Source organism: Chanodichthys erythropterus, chromosome 21 (genome assembly GCF_024489055.1).
Source record: "Chanodichthys erythropterus isolate Z2021 chromosome 21, ASM2448905v1, whole genome shotgun sequence".
NCBI lineage: Eukaryota > Metazoa > Chordata > Actinopteri > Cypriniformes > Xenocyprididae > Chanodichthys > Chanodichthys erythropterus.
Window position 1 is genome coordinate 15,739,339 of NC_090241.1, and position 23,347 is coordinate 15,762,685.

The 23,347-nt window shown below is 34.6% G+C and overlaps 2 protein-coding genes across 3 annotated transcripts in view; one reads left to right on the forward strand and one right to left on the reverse strand.

Annotated features, from left to right (window-relative positions):
- Window positions 1-9,137, forward strand: part of stx8 (syntaxin 8) — a 74,290-nt gene extending 65,153 nt beyond the window's left edge. Inside the window, exon 8 of the mRNA XM_067372852.1 lies at window positions 6,988-9,137. Coding sequence (XP_067228953.1) covers window positions 6,988-7,049 — 62 coding nt within the window. The 3' untranslated portion in view covers window positions 7,050-9,137. The remainder of the gene's footprint in view (window positions 1-6,987) is intronic.
- Window positions 9,138-9,271: 134 nt separating this feature from the next.
- The window catches only part of ntn1a (netrin 1a), a 77,770-nt gene continuing 63,694 nt past the window's right edge, over window positions 9,272-23,347 (reverse strand). For both annotated transcript variants that reach the window (XM_067372851.1, XM_067372850.1), the window contains 3 exons: window positions 23,234-23,287; window positions 16,760-16,834; window positions 9,272-10,744 (listed from right to left, as the gene is read on the reverse strand). In XM_067372851.1, the coding sequence (XP_067228952.1) occupies window positions 10,416-10,744; window positions 16,760-16,834; window positions 23,234-23,287 (458 nt within the window). In that variant the 3' untranslated portion in view covers window positions 9,272-10,415. The remainder of the gene's footprint in view (window positions 10,745-16,759; window positions 16,835-23,233; window positions 23,288-23,347) is intronic.

A 23,347-nucleotide genomic window follows, 5' to 3' on the forward strand; every position in this document is an offset into this window, starting at 1 on the left:
ATGGATGTGCAACACACACACACACACTGTGATAACGTTCGCGCAATTTTTTGAAACTACAAACACAAATACTGTGATAACGTTTGCTAAGTACGTTAGATACACACTATACAAACAAGGTTAAATTATATACACAGACATTCTACGACGACGACAACAACTTTAGACGCATTTGTTATTGAATTGGCTGACATCGACTGAAATGACTATTCAAAAAACATTAAATACACTTACTTCTTCTGGAGGTGACGTTGGATCGCGAACAGTAAGCAACGATCCACACTTGAGGATTAACTTTGAAGCAAGACCTGCTTTGAATTGACCCTCGTTCTCAAAACAGTCAGTCAAAAAATGATTTGCGCAAACATAAACGTATTTTGGAATTTTGAGTGGCGCCTTTCCTTCGTAAATAAAATCCATCCACTGCGTTTTCAGTGGCTCTGATGTCGGAAGTAAGTGAAAACTACTATGTTCATTATTACATCCCACAACAGAACACTTATGTTTCTTAGGAGACATTACCGGCTGTCGTTGAAACAATGAAGGGTGGTTGACAGATCACCGACGGCGGGGTCTATGCCAAAACCAGATTGTCAATCAAACCACGTGGGTGGGGCTTAGCACAATTCTACGTCACAGTGAGAGCAATCTTAGAACAGGGCGTTCTGAGACAGTGCTTATGAATTATTGAGATTGTAAAAAAAACACTGGGTGGATTTTTCTCATTCTAGGGTGGTTTTGCTCACACACTGCCAACACACATTTATGGTCAAACACCATGTAAAAGTGAATTTTGCATAATAGGTGCCCTTTAAATTTGGTTAAAGTTACCATTGTTTCTTATTGTATTCACGGAGACGAGCCGTCATTAATTTCATTATTAAACACTTGCAGTCTGTGTAATGCATAAACACAACTTCATTCTTTATAAATCTCTCCAACAGTGTAGCATTAGCCGTTAGCCACAGATCACCGCCTCAAACTGAGGAATCAAATGTAAACATCCAAATAAATACAATACTCACATAATCCGACGCATACATGCAGTATGCATGATGAACACTTTGTAAAGATCCATTTTGAGGGTTATATTAGCTGTGTGAACTTTGTTTATGCACTGTTTAAGGCAAGCGCGAGCTCCGTGGGCGGGGAGCGTGAGCATTTAAAGGGGCCGCAACATGAATCGGCGCATTTATAATTATGCCCCAAAATAGGCAGTTAAAAAAATGAATAAAAAAACATCTATGGGGTATTTTGAGCTGAAACTTCACAGACATATTCAGGGGACACCTTAGACATATTACATCTTGTAAAAAAAAAAACGTTCGATGGCACCTTTAATATTATAAAGCAATATTATAAAGAATAGTTTTTGTGCACCAAAAAAACAAAATAACGACTTTTCAACAATGTCTATATCGGCGATTTCAAAACACTGCTTCCTGAAGCTTTGAGTCTTTTGTTTCGAATTAGTGATTCAGATCTCTTATCAAACGGCTAAACTGCTGAAATCAGACTTTGGCACTCCAATTCACTGATTCAATTCGTAAAGCTCTGAAGCAGTGTTTTGAAATCAGCCCATATAGATATTCTTGAAAAGTCTTTATTTTGATTTTTAGCACACAAAAAGTATTCTTGTTGCTTTATACTAATATTAAGATAGAACCACTGAACACACATGAACTGTTTCAAATATGTTTTTAGTACCTTTATGGACCTTGACAGTTTAAATGGCTTTGCTCTCAATAAAGGCCTCACTGAGCCATCAGATTTCATCAACAATATCTTAATTTGTGTTCGGAAGATGAACAAAGGTCTTACGGCTGTAGAATGACATGAGGGGGAGTAATAAATGACATTATTTTCATTTTTGGGTGAACTCCTGTTGTGTTCCATGGAAGAGAGTAAAAATGTTGGCATAATTTCAATTTTGGGTGAACTAATTCTAATACTGTTGTCTTTGGGTGATAAAAGATCAATTTGCTATCACTACAAACCTATTTTTTTTTTTTTCACTGTTTTTACACTTAATGTAAAAACACAAATGTCAATTTTTGGGAGAGCTGTTTCTTTAAGAGAGCTGACATGCCTGTAGAACTTTTATTTACAGGGCTTTTCGTTATCTCAAGTTACATTAAGACATTATTTATTACATAAGCTCCTCGTAGAAGACATGGAATTGATCGTGAATTCATTTTTATTATAACCATGAGCATGTGCAGGGTGTGAATAATAAAACTGATCATTTTTCTATAGTGACAGCCAGTTTGACTACATCACTTCTGCTTGCCCTATAAAGATCTGTCTTGAATTTCCCTGGGAAATAAATGCATTGCTGTGCTTTGTCCTGCTCCTCTAATGTGACATATAATTGCATTTGTTTGTCCAGAGGACTCTACAGACTAAAGTTTGTTTGCAGATCCCAGAGCTGGAGGCCAGAGTTGCCGAGTTTTGCATTGATTCTCTTTTTCGCTCCTTTATTTCTCTACCCCTCTTCTTCTTGTCCCGTGTCTGCTTTTAACACCTAACCATATCCATGTATTCTGTGAAGGGGGGTGAAGAGGAGGGGTTGATGAATGGAAAAATTCCTCACTGCCTTGTCGCCCGTACCCCGCTATTTTTTTTCTTTTCTTTCAACTTCTGTTCCCTGACTCACTTCACTCCTCACGTTTCCCAACTTTGTTTGACACTTGTCTTTGTCTGGTAGAAAGAAATTGTTGAAAATATAACATGCCACAACACTTTTAAGGTCTCTCTAGCCATCTAATCTTTCACTCCTGTGAACACACAAGGTTTATACAGTATTTATCTCCTGTGTCATTCTTATTTTCAGACTGTATGGGTGTTCACATTATACTGTACTTTCTAAAAGAGGATATTTTTCATACAATATCAGTTGTCAGTTGAAGATTAATATTCTTTGTCTACAGTATGTGTCTACAATTATTTTCTGTCCTTTTTAAACTCAGAATATTAGAATAGTTTATTCCTTTTCTTATCTAAAAAAGACAATTAATCATCCATCTAGTTTAAACTGCCTTAGTTTTGATGTGCGTCATCTGAAAGCCAGAGGAAGAACATGCTATGTTGGTTTTTGCACAAAGTTTTTTGCATAAAGTCTCTTGTTCTCACCAAGACTGCATTTATTTGATCAATTATACAAAAAAAGAGTAATATTATGAAATAATTAATGCATTTTAAAATAACCATTATTTTAATTCTTTATTTATTTACTCAAGATACGTGATTCTTCAGAAAATATTGTAATATTCTTATCAATGATGAAAACACTGCTTAATATTTTAAACCATGATACGTTGTTTTTCAGGATTCCTTGGTGAACAGAACATTTTAAAAAGTATTTATTTAAAATCAAAATCTTTTATAACTTTATAAATGTCTTGCTGTCCCTTTTGATCAATTAAATGTATCCTTGCTTAACAAAAAAAAACAAAAAACAATCTAATTCTAAACTTTTGAACAATAGTGTATAGATAGATGGACCATTTGACTTCAGTTTAGAATGCAACCGACATGTGAACTTTAGTGCTTTTAAGTAAATGTTAAGTAAACATTTAAGTAAACAACTCAAAGATTATTTTAATAGAACTTTAAAAAAAAAAAAAAAAAAAAAAATTATACTACACATTCAGTAATTATAATTCAGTTGAAATATTGAATAAACTAACACCTAATCTTTATGGTTAAGTGAGTTAACAATTTCACACCAGCATGCACTAATGTACTAACCATCAAAGTGATTATCACTATTTACTTGCACTTTTAATCAACATGCATACATAGCCTTGATGTTTCACAGCCCATTCTCGACCTAACCACAGGCATCACTCTTCACCACAATGGTAACCCTAAAAACTTCAACAGAAACATCTTTAAATACCAAAATAACAGAACACTCTGACAACAGACTCTTCTGATAACGCCGGTTATGCCAGTAACATCGGCAACGACGTGACATGGATAACGTCACTTTATATCGCTTAACTTAAAAATAATAATCTAAGTATAAGGATTTACTCAAATGTTGAGCTACACAAAAATAAAAATAAACTCCTCGTTCAGAAAATGTAATTGTTTTAAATTGCATCAATGGTTTGGAATGTATGAAGTCTGATGGAATCCATTCATGTAATTTGTTTTTAATTTGTTTACATTCTACAACCAAATACTTTACAACCATACTCTTTGAAAAGATGAAAAAAAAAAGGACTATTGGGAACAACACTGTCAGGCAGATCAAAATCATCTGTTTCAGAAAATGATAGATTTCAGGCCCATCTTTTGTTTGGAATCTTCTAGCCCCTGACTATGACAAGTTGAAGTTTAGAGTTTTGCAGGTCTCTTTTTCTCCCTCGTCTTTGATTTTAAATAAATAAAGGACACTTGGGAAGAATGTGTGTCCTTTGTTCTGCCCCTGGGTGGCCTCACAGGTCTTCTGCCCTCTGTGCACACTAATCTATTTGTCTAGCAAATATTATTGTTGTCATTGGGGCAACGTGATTGGGTTACAGAGCTTATTTGATTGCTTATAGGACTGTGACAGTTTCTCAGAGGTGAAAAAGAGGAGCAAACAGACGATCCTGGCTGTGAAGTTCACTTAAAAGTCTCACAGTGTGAATAAGGGCTTGTTTTACACAGTTCTCTTTAGGCTCATTTAAATCTGAATGACATTTTGGCATTTGGAATTTTATACAGAAAAGATAATGTTCACTTGGAGATGTTTTTCCATCATGGGTAAAGGGTTTTCTACGCGTTTACTAGTTTAATGAAGATTGGTGGACCATATTTTTCTTTTTGATGCTTGATATTTCACTTCTCTTGCCAGTTTTCTGTTAAATAAATCAGTAATTTTCCAGTAGAATGGGGGTCTGTTTTTTGTAACTGTGACATTGTTCCTAGTCACTGTAAAAAAAAAAAAAAATTGGACAATTGCCGGCTGTGTGGCGTTATTTCCTAACTCATGCCCTGCCCGCAGCAGGCTTTGGTGGGTTGGTATTTCATAATACCAGCGTGAGTTAGTTTAGCACAGCTTCCTTTTACCCTGTGCTTCAGTGCTGGCCAGCTGGCGCTATGATCTCCAGTGGGAATGCACAGCCACCGAGCCAAACTATGAGAGAAATGTAAACTAAAGTACTGAATCAGGCTGCAAATACATTACCAGCCAGTGTCCATGACAAACGGCGCATATGTCAAAAATCCCGTCTGATTAGCTGAGATAAGCATGTTTTGAAATTACGTGACAGATGATGGCATGTCTGCTTATAGAGTTTGCACAAACAAAGGAAGCACTGAAGTTAGATACGCTCCAGACAAACATAGTCAGAAAATATGTAAAAGCGTGAACTTGAAAACATTTGACATGATTTTAGAGAAAGCATTTTAGTTTGTCATTCTAGTTTTAAAGGATACATTTTATTAGCTGTAATGTTTTGTCTTTTTATGTTATCAAAATTAAACAATTAAAAATAGGAAAGGATCCTTTTATTTAAAGTTTTATAATTAGTTTAAAATTTAATATTATAAAAGGTTACGTCTTAAAATCAGGAAAATTCTACTTTTTTCTTACTTTTTTCATATCAACACAATTAATTTACAGTTAATTTGGTATTTATGTATACAGTATTTATTTATTTTCTTCGTTTAATAACAAAGACTTGCTGTCCTTAATATTTGTCATTTCTGTCACAAACGTCATGTCAAGCCTTTTGTAAATTCAAAACTTAAATAACTGATATGCATATAATTCTAATAGGATCTATTTTGTGTTATCCAATAGGATATTGAATAGATCCAACAAAAGGTGACGAATCATTACCATCACAGACAATATTGGTAACGCTTTATTTTAGGGTATTTTAACTAGTTACTGATTAGCATGCATATTACTAGAATACTGTCTGTTTATTAGTACTTATTAAGCACATATTATTCTACATTCTTAATCCTACCCAATACCTAAACTTACTAACTATTAATAAGCAGTAAATTATGAGTTTGAGGAAAAAGTCGTAGTCAATAGTGAATGTGTTCCCTATGTTACCACAATGTCAAATTCCACATCATACAATGTACCAAAATCGAATCACCAATTAAACATGCCAGTTAAAATTAGCCTGCTTTTGACAGTTGACGTAGCTAAAGTGTATAATTGTATTAAATTAAAGCACTAATAAAACACACCCATATTCAATCATTAAATGCATTAATATTAAAAAAAGTAAAACTTCAATTTGATTAATCCACAAAGCAGTTCAAGCTTAACTGATGTAGAATTAATGTAGAATGTTCAGTCACAGTTGAGAATGTATTGGCCTTTCGCAACTGCAAACGCTGTTCGTTTCATTCGAATTTTGAGTCAGAGTATTGTAATAGCTGATCTACAACACATGTAAGAATGTTCTGGTTGATGTAAGTGACTCACAGGAGATGAGACATCCTCTCCAACACCTTCCTGGAATTCCTCTAGTGAGACAGAGTATATGAGAAATTTGACTATCAGAAGGATTAATGGAAGGCAGATGCGTCGCTTAAAGTTTCACCACATTTTGTTTGTCATTCTCGCCCTCAGTTAGTGTTGATCTTGAGTTTGAATCATACACAGGGCCAAGAGCCCCATCTAGGAGTCATTACTGTGTTTATTTTAATGAGTAATTAATGAAAAATGCAAATAATGAATGAAATAAAATGAATAAACCATTAAAATTATAGTTGGGAATTTAAGAGTTTCAGGAAGTCAAAAATGTTAATTTTAGTCTCAGAGGATTCACAACAGATTTTTTTTTTTTTTTTTTTTTGAAGTTTTTGCGGTGCAGCTGGTAGGGACGCACATGTGCTAAAGATCAGTCATGTTTTTGCATGGTAAATTATGAATTTAAATGTCCACATGCACAGCGATTCACTGTTAGGGTATCTTTTACTCAAAGAGTGTTGGTTCATTCAGATGTTTTGTGTGTGTTTTTGTATCAGGGATGTGGGTGGTGATTGTTCTTCTCCTCATCGCCATTATTGTCGTCGCAACTTGGCAATGAAGAGGATGTTTCTGAAGAGAAGACTGATACGGACCACAGAGACTATTAAAACAAAAAAAAGTGTGTTCGGGGGTTAACGAGGGATTCACGCCGCTTCCGAGCAGGCTGTATATAGGTACACACATCCCTCCTGACTCCTATCCCCTTTTCTGCATTTCTGAAAGTAATGGAACCCATGACTGGGTTAAAGCCAAGGAATGGACCACTATGAAGAAGTGAAATTCTTAGCTTCTCAGATAATGATCAGAGTAGGATTTGGAATGGAAAGAAAAATAGAAAAGAGCTTTGAAAGGTTTTGAATATTATTATGAATATAACCATGAGCTTGAGATGCTCCAAGGGGGGAAAACCCATTTAAATTCTTTGTTTGGCAGTAAAGAAAATGATCTGTATCCATCATGTAAACAAGGTCTGTGAGTCACAATGCAATACAGAATATTGAGCTCTGTTGTTGGGTTAAAATATACAGGTACTTCTCTTTCATTATCTATTCAAATACATTACAGTTCAGATTCTATTTTTTAAGTAGGAAAAAAAAAGTAAATGTGATTTTCTTAACACTTTTCTGTATTTTTTTCCCCCTGAGAATGTGACTTAGACATTCTTACGTTAGAAATTCTAATAAATAAAGTTAAGACAACCTGGTCTCAACTGTTTCATTGGTAAAATCAAATGTATTTATATTTATAATGTATATGTATTAATGTTACTTAATACTTGTCACATGTTCAGTTCTTATTTCCTTAAATCTTTACTGTGATATGTAAATGATTACATGAATAAATACTAATTTATTAAACCAAATTTATAAGCAGGAAAAAATGAGAAAGCACACTAGTAATGTTTTGAGATTTTATTCCAAATGAATGCTGAATGTAGTTCTACCAGGTTGGTGTTCAGTAGTTATTTTGCCCTCTGGATTTTAATCACAACCATCTAAACAACCACAAACTGTATAAAAAAAAAAAAAAAAAAACAATCGAACAAAAAAGATAAAAAGAAAAAATCCACAATGTCTTGTGTCATTAAATATTTTCTTATAATAACCATAATATATTAGTATGCATTGTAAAACAATATTGCAGACGTCTTGTATTTGTCACAGCTAAATTTACAATTCATAATATGAACAAGAAGCAATGTATGTAAGGTCTGCTGGTAATGTCAAATACATGAGCCATCTTTCCACTGCTGCGAAAAATAAAAACTGAACATAAATTTACATCATTGTAATACTTAAAATAAAAATGAGTGTGCACTAAGATACTGAGTGCCAAAGAAAATACATTTACATGTGGTATTACGAATATTGTTTGTAACCGGTAAATACATCATATGTATAAATATCTGTATGTCATACATTGTGTACATTTACAAGAAGTAATCGAGTTAAGATGATAATTACTGCACACGTAAACCGTTCATCGAATCCGTCTTTTCTTTCTTTTTTTTTTTCTTTTTTTTTCTTTTTTTTGGTATTTGATACTGAAATGATCAGTTCTTGCAGTTTATTTTCTTAATGATCTGTGAAGGACTGACCACACCATCAAACATTAAGTGACCTCTCAAAGATCAGTGAAAAAGCTGTACTTTAGAGAACTTCTGTCTCATCAGTAACAGAATAAGCTTGTTTGTATGTGTGTGTGTGTTTGTGTGTGTGTATGAGCAGCGTTTCTCACAGTGAAGAGAATTCTCTGTTGTAATGAAACATTACTGTACATGCATTCCTACATTCACAGACCCTAAATGGACATGTTAAAGGAGAGATGCTGTCGCTTTACAAAACTAAATACTAGTTCATGAATACTAGTTAAAGGTAATTCGTACACTTCTAAATACTGTTTTACACGCAAGGAAAAATACTAACTATACACACCATTCTATACCAACACTTTTAGGACTTACGAAAAGGCCTGTTTATACACTGGACTCATCGCACTGAAGTTCTGTTTTAACAAAAGAACGTCATCGTCCATGTCTGGACTATAAACACTTGAATCAGAGCATCAAATGGAGCAAGAAATGATGTCATCTACCTCAATCATCATCATGTCTTATACAAAAATATACATGGTGGTTTTATTCCAAGTTCAAAAATAATTGTAAATGCATGCTAATAATTTTAGGGTTTGTACAAGCATGCCATTACATTTTTATCAATTTCAACAATTATGAGTACAGATTTTTTTTTTTTAGATTCGCACACATGGCTTAAACAGACATTGTTTTTTTTTTTTTTTTAAATCGTCAATTCTACCAAATGTAGCCTATATTAGTGGGGACTTTTGAAGAAAATAGGCGCTACTTAAAAATGTACAGAGCTTCTTTTCAGCAATTGTTAGATGATTATTTAACCTTGAAGTAGTGAACTGCAAGCCACCTACAATGAAAAGGCAATCAGAAACTGTGGATTTGCTTTTGTCGTGCATTTGCTGGGACAGTTTCGGAGTCTGTAGCAGTCTGGGAAAACCCAGCAGCACCAGTCTTCAAAAATGTAGTGTTAAATGAAATATACATGTTACACTGTACAAGAGCTTTCCTATATTGTCTTTTTCTCTTTTTTTTGCATCTGAATTCATTGATGATGTTAAACCATGCAACTTCCTGAAAAACGCAACAACTAATAATGCTGAATTAATTATAAAACATAATATGCACCAATATATGCATTCAATTGTTTTTCATGCATTGTTGTTACAAAGTGATATTTTTTAAAATACTTTTCAGACTTTGAAAAAAATAAGTTTTAAATTGACTAAAGAAGACAAATTGTTTTGATGTCTGTCATATTAAAAAAAAATCCTACCGAAATTTTCTGGAATGTTGGCATCTCAGATGCCATTATGCATAAGTTAGAACATATGAATTTTTAAACGCTAAAGCTCACTTTTGAAAATGTTTATTTTATTATTATTTATTTTATTTTTTTATTTTTTTGTATTGAAGAGGCCTTAAGGACTATTCTTTTTTAACGATTGTTTACATTTTTTTACCTTAAAATTTGTTTTGGAATAAGAAATACAGCTTAATCTGATTCTCAAAACCGTCCAAAAATGGGTCTGAAATATGAAGCCATTTAACATCAAATACCTTTCTTTATAATGGACGCAGGTGCAAAATTGGCAAACAGCAAACAAATCTTGAAGGAAACAAATAAGAAATGAAAACTGCATCGTGAACTCCTTCACACATGTTCTTATTTTAAAAACAAAATGTTAATATTGTCTTCATGCCTTTATTCAAAGCAGCGATGTTCAGTTCCTCTTTTTTTTTTTCTTCTCCTTTCCCTTATTATCTTTTCATCCACCACTCGTCTGTTGTTTCTCTGTCCAGCTCTGGATGGTCACCTCTTTCCTTTTGCCCTCACTATGCTTTCTTGCATTTTCCTTTCTTCTCCCGCTGCTGAAACTTCCGGAGTCTTCGAGCCCAAGTGTCCCTCCATTGAATGACCAGACTGCCCTTGTCTGCCACCACTCCGCTTTGTCCAGGGGAATCCTCATCATTGCCCAAAAGTAGGTACTTCTTGCCGGGCTTGATCTTCGGGCACTTGCAGGCCACGTCCTTTGCTCTGACCCATAAAAACTGGTCTCCCCTGCGGATTCGGCTTTCACCTTGTTTGTAGACAGAGATGATGTTGACGGTGAACTTCCACCACTCACTGGCTTTTTCTGCCTTTAGGATGTGGACTTGAACAGCTGTAGAATAACAGAAAAAACAAAACAATTATTTTTTTCACTATTAACACAGATAGGTGACATTTTTTATGTCTCCTGTCATGTTTTAAAATACTTCATTTATTTAATTCAAATTAAAACATTTAATTTAAAACCATTTTAAACAATATTAATTAAGAAACTACATGGAATATTTTTGTACTTTAAAAAAAAAACATATTTAAACAAAGTTTGGTCATTTACACAAAATGTTCCTTTGCACACATTGAAGTACGGAAGAGGATTAGGGCCAAGCAATAATAGAAAAATAAAACCATCTTGAGATTAAAGTTGTTAAATTACAAGAAAAAACTAGTTTAATTTCGAGAAAAAGGTTGAGATAAAATGTTGAGAATAAACTCATTAAATTATGAGAAAAAAGTAATTAAATTACGAGAACAAATTTGTTAAATTACGAAATTGTTCTCATAATTTTACGACCCTTTTCTCATAATTTAACGACTTTTTTCTCATAATTTAATGACTTTATTCTCAACATTTTATCTCGACTTTTTTCTCGAAATTTCACGACTTTTTTTCTCATAATTTAATGAATTTGTTCTCATAATCTAACAACTTTTTTCTCGTAATTTAATGACTTTATTCTCAACATTTTATCTCGACTTTTTCTCAAAATTTTACTAGTTTTTCTCAAAATTTTATGAGTTTATTCTCAACATTTTATTTCGACTTTTTTCTGGAAATTTAACAACTTTAATCTCGATTTTTTTTTTTTTTTTTTTTTTTTTGTTTTTTTTTATTATTGCTTGGCCCTAATCCTCTTCCGTATTGAGGTCCGAAAGTCTGACACCACTAGTGAAAATGTTTCTATTTTGAATTTTTCTAATTTTATATATATATATATATATATAGCTACATTAATTTCTTAGTACTTGGCATGTTTTAGTGGCCAAGAAATAGTTTTCCTTATTAATAACTTTTTTGTTTGTTTGTTTTATATGTTTTGAATTCCTACATCAAATTCCTTTTCTATTCATTTTCTAGGTTTAAAATAGATAATGTGGGGTCTTAGATATTTGGACCCCACTGCATGTGCACATTTGATCCTAAAATCTTTGTTTAATAAATATATATACACACTGAGCCATAAAATGGTTGCAACACAATACTACCAGGCCTAAATGCACAGCCACAAGTGAAATGATAGTTCTCTCTCAGATTCAGAGTCTGGCTCTGATTCTGATTAAGATGTTCGTATCATCTCAGTTGCTGAAGCAATTCAGGTCAACCTTCAGTTTAAAGTGCTTTCAAATAAAGCATGTAACTCAAACCTCGCCACAGTTTGAGAATCCTTGCAAGTGTGAATCCTCAAAATCTGCTTAAACTGCCTGTAGACTCATGCTGGTCCCCTTTCATTATTAATAGCCTTCAAGGTGCTTGGTAAGGTGACTTTGACAAAAAGGACCAGCAAAACAGGCAGATTTAATTTCGTCTGCGTAATGCTTTGCAGATTGAGGCAGTATCATGCAGGCTAATGTTTGGTGATCTTGGTATCTGTCCATTTACAGTCTTTACATACTTACTCACTGTCTGCATGCTTTTAAGGCTAGAGACTTGCAGAGCATGCATGTCACTGGATCCATATTATAGTGTGTTTTTTTTTTTTTTTTTCCCGCTGATATAGAAAGTATTACACCAGGTTACAAACATTCTGCTTATAAGAATTCAAACTTTTCACAAGTTTTATTTAACACTCTTACAAGGATCAATTTTCACAGTTACCAGAATCATTTTATGTCTTGCGCCACATAGCATCAAACTAGACTGAGTTTAGACTTCTCAGTTGAATCGGGTGCCAGGATGCAAAAAGTTCTTTAACACTTTCCCTGCAAGCAGGTTTTTTTTTTTTTTTTTTTTTTTTTTTGATCATATATATATATATATATATATAAATATATATATATATATATATATATATATATATATAAATATATAAATATATATACATATAAATATATAAATATATATATATATATATATAAATATATAAATATATATATATATATATATAAATATATAAATATATATATATATATATATAAATATATAAATATAAATATATATATATAAATATAAATATATATATATATATATATATATATATATATATATATATATATATATATATATATATATATATATATATATATATATATATATATATATATATATATATATATATATATATATATATATATATAAATATAAATATATATAAATATAAATATATATATATATATATATATATATATATATATATATATATATATATATATATATATATATATATATATATATATATATATATATATATATATATATATTTATATTGCATGTTCAGATAATTATTCAACAAAATATTCTGGGGGTCATGAAAGTTTTGTGAAAATGATCCAAAAAAAAAAAAATGCTTGCAGGGAAAGTGTTAAAGAACTTTTTGCATCCTGGCACCCGATTCAACTCTTATCTCTTTTATATAAGAGATAAGAGATTCTGCTTAAAAAAAAAAAAAAAAAAAAAAAATCTAGCTTCATGCATTCTTTTTTTATCAGCACTAACATAGGTTGACATTTCATTCTGTAACGTTACGCAGTTTTGATTTACATGCTATTTAATGTTTGATGATCGCGTTATTTTACATGTGCATAAGCAATGTTTCTTTTGCTTGTTTTCTTCTGCTGTGTTTTGATCTGGAGATTCAGTACTCTTTCAGAAGATGCGTAATAGCGCCCCCTACCATATAACAGTGAAAACATGGATTGCCGGAAAATTACGTTAATGACGGAATAGAGTTAATAACCCCAAAAATAAAAAATATTAGAAGAAACCAAATGCTTAAGATTTGTTTTGATAAGTAAAATCACAAAATATCAGTGTTTGTTTAATGACATTCGTTTTCAATTGTGAATATGTTGAAATCAATTGTAGTTATGTTTAAAGGAATATTTTGCAGACAAATTAACATTCTGTTATTATTTACTCATCTTCATGTTGTTCCAAACCTTTATGACTTTGTTTCTTCCGTGGAACACAGAAAGATAATTTTTGAAGAATATTCTGGCTGTTCTTTTTCTAATCAAAGAAAATGAGTGGTTCATATGACTCATTAACAGTATTCCAAACCTTCTGATACCATTTGATAGCTTTGTGTGAGTAACACTGAAATTTAAGTTATTCACTAAAAATCTTGATATCCATTCTAGCTCTCCTTAGCTTGTTAATGAGAGATGCAGCAATGTACTATTCATAAACGACACATTCTTTTGATCTGATCTTTTCAATGAATTGTTTAATGCAGTTCACATAACCGGTCTGAATATTTTGTTCTGGAATTGCACTCATCTGACTCTCAGCGCCTCAATGATTCAGTCATAGTAGCGATAAACAGCTACGTCGAGAAGAAGATTATCAAGGAATGATGACTAAAATGTGTAGTTTCCTACTCAAAACTCTTGTATGACTTCAGAAGACTAAAAACAATTGTATAGTTCTTTTTTGTCGTTTTTGAGTTGAACGGCCTTAGGTCTTATTAGAATACTTTATGAAATGTACGTTTTGTGTTAATACAGTTTTGGAACAATATAAGAGTAGATAAATTATGACAGATTTTTTTTTTTTTATTCTTCAAGTACACTATAATATCATCAAATCCAAAACCTTTAACTTTATGAAAAACTGTCGCTGTCACCATTTGGAAAGTCATTTATCCAATGATAACAGTCTGTGGAGGCCCAGCTGTGGTCAGGATTCCTGTGGTGTTTTATGGGTAATGTGGCAGTGAGGCATGAGGCTGTAAATATCATGCCACAAAAAGCCTGATTCCCCTCATAAGTCTTTAGATGACTCCATCCTCAAGTTCAATACCATTTCCAGCCATTTCCCCCCTCGTGCTGCTGTATAAAGCCCCCCTGATGCTCGAGAAGGCAGAAGGAAAGTGGATTAGGTTTAATGCTCAGAATGTGGGAGTTTATCCTAGATTGTTCACTTTCAAGTAAAGGGGGAGCTGGCCAGCTCTTCATAACTGAGGACAACTGTAAATTGAAGTCAGCGGGGGACCATATTAGCTGGATAAATTCTTAAATGAGTCTTAAATGAGTAATGACAGTGTAGAAAGGAGATCATGCAAAGCCGGTCTGCAGGAGGTGATGGCACTGAGTATTCATCATGTAAGATGCAACTACCGATGTGTGCCAGACCTCCTCTTTACGCTGCAGGGATGCCCTGTTTTTTTCATCCTGAATACACCCTTAATCATACAGAGGTCTGTTGGGCATTGTTGGTTACAGTTGTATCTATCATATCATATGTCTTTGGCTGGAACGCATACGTTTTTTCAATTATTACATTTATCGCATGCTATCTTTACAAGTACACAGCATTGCCATTATAAATAAAAGTACTTTGTCTGGCTAAATTTAATGGTATCCAGCTCAATTATTTATTTTGTTTTAATGGGCACATATGGGTCAGTGACTAATGTATTCAAAAATTTATTAAAAATTGCATTCATACATATACAGTGAACAGAATAAACTTCTTATATGATAACCATTTTCTGAATTAAAATTAATTTTGATATTTTGGGGGGCATAAAGTAAAAATTATCAGGGTGATACAACTTTCCTGATATCATAATGAAAAAAAAAATATTAACAAAATGGATTTTTTTAAAAAAAAAGAAAACTTTAAGTAGACTGGCATACCTTTTTATTATTATTATTATTATTATTATTTAAAATAAATAAATCTACTAAAATGCAACCAAAATGCAGAACCATGCAGGGAAAAAAAAAAAAAAACATCATAGAGAGACCCTCATGACTGTCAAGATCAATTAAGATTCTTAAAATATCTGGTTATTTAATAGTAAGGCAAGGTTAGTTCAGTGTGTAAAGTGTCATGTGGTGCGATTTCCCCTAAAACGTGATATTTATTAATGAATAATTCACAAAAATAACAAATACTTCTAACAGTAAAAAAAAAAAAAAAAGATATTTCAAAACGTTAAAATTATTAATGTGTACACAGTGTGTGAGGAAAATATGCAAATGCTTTTTCTTGATAGTTACACCACATGACGAGTCATTCAATTTATACTTTTATTGAAAATTATTTCAATATTTTCCAAAACCATATGAAACCAACTTTTCTTGTCGCAAATGTTTTTTTTTTTTTTTTTTTAAATCCCCCTCCCCCTTTTTTATTATTAGCACTCTATTTTGTCATTGGCACATATAATAATATGGTAATTTTCATATAGCAATATTCAAAAATATTACAATTATACCTATACTTACACCCAAATAATATTTGTTTTATTCAACATCGATAAATGACCTACACTGTAAAAATGAATTTATCTTAGTTGTAAATGCAAGAAAGATAAGAGCAAAAAATTTCACAAATAAAAAAATTGTTAAATCCCACACCAATTTATTTTCAGTGTATGCTGACTGAAATGAGTCAAAAGAGCTGTTAAAATGCTCTGGCTGTTATTAAATCTGCTAAGCTCTTTAAGTTCCACGGGGTCTCGCTTGACTGATGAAACAACCCCACCTCTAGGGCTGCACATCTGCTCCTTTTCATGGACAAGAGAGGGCCTGCTGCCCCCAGGAATGCAGGACAGGGACATGCGCTTCCCTTAATGAGGATATCTGTGAGCACTCCGGTCCCTTCTGCCCGTCACACTGCCATGGTTTGATCCGCTTTGGGCTGAAATACCTGCTGGGCTGTCCGTCAACGCAGCCTCCCCTAAACCCCTCACTGATGGCCTTTCCTCCTGTTTGATCCTTTGACTTTCTTCTTGAAAGCCCTAAGTAAGCCATCACTACAATATACCAACACTGAGGGGGCTCGAGGGAATTCGGCTTTGGATAAAGAATAAAGATGTTGTAGAGGGCAAGGATTTGAGCCACCTGCATAAATGTGGGAGTGTGCTGCTGTCGGTACGGTGTTGTGTGCACTTTTCTCACTCACCGTAGTCTTTCTTGCAGTACTTCTTCATATTGATCTTCAGCTTGCCTTTGGATGCCTTGCAGTAGGATTCACAGTCTAAGTTAGGAGGTTAAAAGAAGAAAGGAAAAAACACACAATTAAAAAATGTAAAAGAGGGAACATTGTCTAAAAGAGAGACACTTCTGCAAACTACACATCTATCCTAAAGCCCTGGCCTGTTGTGACACCCATCTGCCCAGTTTAATTGTGAGGCTTTAATAGGGCTTGTGAGGCATTCAGCAAAGTGTCCTTTGCTCCTTAGAAAAGCAGGAGACAAAAGGTCCCTCTCGTTCTGCTTTCTGCATGTCTGGACCCTCCCTTGCTCTGATGGGAGCCCTCTGAGGCCAAGCGTATTGTGCCACCCAGCGATTTATTTATTTATTTTTTTCAGTTCCATGCTAATTTCAGACCCTTGTCTCCACTGTCAGTGCCATGATGGGCCTGATTAGGGCTTTTTGAATCACGACTCGTCCCTCCCGGTGCTGTCAACTCACCCTGTACGTATTCCCCCTCCCCCACCGCAACCCCTAAAGACCATTTCAACCTTTGGCATTTATTGGTTCGGCACTCAGGGAGGTTGCAGTGAAAGGGGGAGCGAGGGTTGTTCAAGCACAAAAGGGAGGTCAGGGGGGAAATTAGCAGCACATAAAGTGTTGTGTGTAAAAAATAAAATAAAGAAGAAACATGGTGTTTCGGCAAAAAAGCACAAGGGATTCGGTTCCGATTGGGCTTCTTCTACAGTTTTTAGTACACCCACATAAAACGAGTTGCGCCTCGTACTGCAGATGCTATACGAGGACACGGACTCGATTAATTCATTAAAAACACCTCTTTCGAGCATGCAGATGTTTAAATGGAGAAGTTTTCTTTTGCCGTTCCCCTTACATTGTCATGGCCTTCTTTTAGTGGATGGATGGAATGAGGAGACGGAGGAGGGGGAAAGAAAAACCTTTCAGCTCGCCTGCATATGAACAAACTTCATTGTTTCGGCCGACCCTCGCTCCATGCCTGCCTTTTACTTTCTTTTGGACTCTCTATTCTCTCTGTGTGAATGAGGTTGCCCGGGCAACCCAGGAATCAGAAAAAAATGCCCGTGAAAGTAGTCGTGCCGAAGTGGTTGCACGAGGGAGTCCAAGGTGGGGTTGGGTGAGTCAAACCGTGCACACTGTAGATTGGAAATGGCAGAGAAACTGTAACCGAAATGAAATTGAGAGTCCATACTGTGGCAGCTTCATTTCCATTTAAATAAAGACTGTAGAGCAACTGCTTTGTTTTCCTATAACCCTATTTAATGCCATCACGATACTTCTCTTTGATAGCCATCATTTCTCATTAGCTCTTCTTTAAAGAGGTGATGAGCACCCTGAGATTCCTATTTGAACATCTAGTCCCCCACAGCAAAGACAAATGTACTCATTGTGCCCCCTCTTGAGTTAGGGGAAGTAGGGTTAGCTCGCCATCCCGTCATGATGCTCCCACAGAGGCCGGTGTCACCTTAATGGATGTTTTTCCTGCCGTCTTTTCAAGCGAAAGCTGTGTACGAGAGATTTTGGCACCGCGTCCAGTGGCGCTGCTAGCGGTGCCAGTGAGTAAAAGAAAGCTGCGTGTAAGTTTGAATGTGAGGCTTGTTTGACACTGAAGAATGAGTGGAGGGCACCGGTTACATGCTGACTGTGGGGACCCCTGTGGGGAAACATTTGTGGATGAATTCTTTCCGTCGCTAGACATTGAGAGAAGTTGTTGGTCTGGAGATTCGGCGAAGAACAGCTAATGAGTCTGCGCTATTCAGCCTCACTCAGCACTTTTGAAAAGCCTTGACATCTAACACTGACAATCTAACCTGCTGGGTCTTTTAATGCTTGAAGACGGCAGACACTGTACTCTGTTGTTAGCGAAAAGAGCCTGAAGCTGAACTGAGGTCTGTTTCCAGTTGGGTCTCTGATGGAACGGACAATGCTATTCATGCGCACATCGCAGATCTGGGAACTGTAACAATGAGGTGTGAATGAGTGCGCAGGGGGAAGGCTTTCTCTGTGTGGAATGAGACTGATTGAGAAACAAATTGCTGCAAATAAAGCATGTAATTAGATTATAGCCAGAGCCCCAAGCTCCCACTGGGGCAGGGACTCAATGGGCAAGCTGGGTCTATTCCAAAGAGAACTGCTTTTTTTCTCCTTCTACTGACAACCTCTCAAAATATCCTTCTCGTTTTCTGTCGTTCTTTCATTCCATTCAAGAGTCTGAGAGGAAAATAGCTGTCTCCTGAATTCTGACATAATTTGAAGAAATAGAACAGACAGCGTGTGCAGTTTTGATTCAGGGTATGTTTTGGTCACGGTGGCATCGTTCTAATGGGGAAAGAATGGGTAGAAACCAACTTCATTACTGTAAATGAAGCCCAGAGATGTGTGGGGAACATTGCCAGCTCTTGAAATCTGACAATGTGAAATAGAAGAGAGGAGAGGAGAGGCCAGCTTTAAATTAGACGAGAGCTTTGCATTCATGATGAGACACTAATTCAACACTATTCACTCTCTTTCTGTCTCCCTCTCTCTCTAATTCTCACTTTCCCTCCCTCTAACTCTCACTCCCCCTTTTTGGTTCGTTCCTTTTATAATCACTAGGAGTCTCGCAGAATTCAATGGGACCATTTGGTCTTACAAGGGTGACAGTGGTAAAGGGATAATTCACACCAAAATGAAAATTCTGTCATTATTTACTCATCATCTGATTGTCCCAAACCTGTATGACTTACATTCTGTTTGTCATCACATTGAGTATAATAACTAGTTATACTTTTCAGTGTTTCTGAACATAGTAAAGAACTTGAATTAATTTGTTGTGGTAATTCTGTAGTTGCTGTGGTAATATAACAACTGTAGTAATATAAACAAATTACTTTACCCAATACTGTACTAGTTTTCAACAACTATAGGGTATATTATACCACAATACACTACAGTTTACTGTAGTAAAAATTAAACTATACTATATTTATTACAGTTTATCAGTTCACTATAGTTAATACTACAGTATGCTTAATACTGTAAAAAAAAATGTTTTAATTTAAAAAAGTTACATGGTTGATTTATTTATTAATTTTTAAATATATATATATATAATTAAGGCGATTGGTTTAATCAACAAACTCAAAATATTATGATATCTGAACTACATTAATTATCTAAGTTGATTTGACAAAAGAAAAAATGTTACGATAACAAATCATGAAAATATTTTTTTTTTTTTTCAGTGCAAAATTCATTAACAAAGTGTTGTAAATACTATAATATATAATTTACTATAGTATGGTTCAAAAACACTAGTATTTACTATAAATTACTATAGTATTTTTTTCATGCCAGTACTGCCCCCTAAAAAAAATTTCTGACAATGTTCTGTGGAATACAAAAGGTACATTTTTGAAGAATATATTACTTTATTCCATGTCATGCAGTAGCTGCGTGAATAACATATGGAAATTAAGTCATAAATAAATAAAGAATAAAGTCATAATTCACTGAAAATCTTTACTAATATTCAGTGAATAAAATTCAGTTTGTTTCTCGCTATTACTTACAACTATTTACAAACAAACTTATTACAGTTCACATAGTCATATGGATGACTTTTGACAGCTTTACGATTTATAGTGCTTTTTGCCATTTTGGAGCATGACAGCTCCAGTCCCTATTCACTTTCATTTGTATGGAAAAGAGCAGCCACAACATTCTTCAAAAATGTACATTTTGTGTTTCACTGAAAAAAAGGCAATCATACAGTTTTGAAATAACATGACAGTGAAGAAATGTTGACCTATCCTTTGGATTATGTAAAATATTGCTATTATTAAAAAAAAAAAAAAAAAATTGAGCAGTCCCCTCCACACATACAACCCGTGTAAAGTAACAAAATCCATGCCAACAACGATAACCACCATGTTGGTTTTGGTGACTGTATAAACAACAGGCGCTGATCTCCTAATGCAGGTTTGTAGAGACATCTCTGTCAGTCATAGATGAGTGTGTGTCTGAGGGATTATACAGGGGTCTTGGGAGTGGTGACTCACACCATGCATGACCTTGCCACACAATATGTGTTTTGTCTGAGCTGAGCAATCAGAGGTATTCGAAATGCACTCCTCCCCTCCATGTGGCAGTGCTGAAGACATATTAATATCCTCCTCCTCCTCTCCTCCCTCGACTTTCCCTCTGTCCTCCTGCCGTTCCCCTATTTCATTCTCATAGACACCTGCTACACAGCTGCCTGCCCCACCCTTCTGTACAAGAATGTACAGGTTCTCTCTCTCAGTCTCAGTCTTTCTCTGTCTGAGGTGGCAACTGCTAAAGAGCAGGGTGGAGGTGCCCTGATAAGAACATCTGTTTGCAATCATCTATTGGATGAGGTCATATTTTTCTGCCGTATTGCGCTATCCTGAGGTGAGCTTTGGGCCCGGAGTGAAGGTATAATGTATGCAGTCCCATAGCAGGGTGTGTGGGTGGTCTGGAGCGTCCATTTTGATGGGGGCACTCAAATATGTCTATCCTGTGCTCCACCTCTCCATCAGCTTGATTTGGAATGCTGCAGTTTCCATGGAGGGCTGCTCTCAAAACCAGATGGGTCAAACGTTTTAAGGGCTCAAAATCAGCCGTGCCCCCATTGCCTGGATTAAAGGTCACGCGATCTTTGCAAATAAATTAAGATTTTAAAAAGGCGCTGATTTTGCAATATAGCTTGCCAAACAGATTGTATTACATGATTTTTATATTACAGATTATATTACATGATTTGAAAGGTTGTATTTCATCTGACCTTAGAGTTGAATTAATTTCACTTTTGTTTTTAAATAAACTTTTTTTTTTTCCAGAATGAGTTCTAATTTAGTATTTCTGCAATGTGCCTGTCTTAGTAGTTTTGCAAAATATAAATGGTGATGACAAATACATAAACAATTATTTTTATATTACTGTAATATTTAAACACATTATATACTGAGAAAATGTATTTATTTTTGTTCAGCACTGTTTTAACTTTTTTTTTCTACAAAAATACTGTGAAAAATTTCTGTGAAAAGAAACCACTAAAACAGTGGTGACGTATCAAACAAACAAATAAATATAATTAATAAATAAGTTATATAGAAAATTAATTTATTTGTATTTGTTCAGCACTATTTCTTTTCTACAATAATACTAAGACAAGCACAATGCAGCTATTCTGCATTTCTTAGTTTTACACATGTGCTGCCATATGCTTCAGGGTCAGGCCATGACAAATGGAAACACATTGTGGTAAATGGGTTAACCTTTTCCCTCCGCTTTGCCTATTTGTTTATTTTGCATGGGTCATAACACCCTCTATCTCGAATCATTGATAGTCCATTAAGGAACGACAGTTTTCACAATGCTGTTCTGACATTTGGCAATAGCCAAACTACCAGTCATGAAACAGAGAATTGGTTTCAGATGGGCTAGGGAGAGTGAGTGGGTATTTTCGGACAAAGGAGGAAGAAATGTAGAGAGAATAAAAGAGGGTAAAAGAAAAATGTGGGGGCAGAGAAAATATCCCAGAGAAGAATGAAATGAGGTCCATGAGAGAGAGAGAATACCAGCAGCTCTGCTGTCAATCTTATCTGTCAGTAAAGCATTAGAGGTTCTGCGACGATCAACCAACAGCTGCAAAGATTTTTTGCACGCTAGAATTCCTCTGTCCGTGAGAATGACGAATATTTCTTCAACAAATACTTTTCCATACGGGCAAACTAAAGCATGTTCACTCACTATGTTGAAAATACCTCAAAAAAAAAAGAGAGAGAGAGAGAGAGAGCCAGGCTGATGGCTCCGGGAAGAAGACTTGGGAAATTAAACATCTGATCAGGAGACACTTAGTCTATAATTGCAAGAAATCTTAGGGAAGCGTTTGTATATTTGCAGACAGTGTTTTACTGTCTGATGTTGAATGAAATCATTTGGCAGACACTGCAGTTAAGTCTGACGTTCTGCTTACTTTTAGACATATTTATTAAACATCTGTGGCAAGAGTGAACGTGTCAAGGGATGCAAATGTAAAACTAGATGCTTCTAAAAATTTCAACAGTTCCTCTTCCATAATGGGTTGTGGAACCTCTACACTCATATTTTTCTGCCGTATTGCGCTATCCTGAGGGGAGCTTTGGGCCCGGAGTGAAGGTATAATGTATGCAGTCCCATAGCAGGATGTGTGGGTGGATCATATCCCACTTCACACTCAAAAGTGAAGAAAACCTTAATTCAACAAATCAATAAGAATGAGCCCCCAAACAGCACTGCATTAGCTCCTTACTCCTTAATATGAGACACTTACAAGTGGCCTAACTTTTTATTAGTGAGGATATAGTCTAAGATCTCCTTTTATTAATGACATCATTTTAAAACATGCTAATACAATTTAAGGCTAATATTAGTTAGCAGAACTAACCTGAAGGTTCCTCTGTGCTGCTTGCAGTGGTTGTTGGTGGAGCGATGGGAATTTCTGTTCCGAAAAAAGAGCATAGTTAGCAAAAAATTAATAAATAAATAATTAAATAAATAT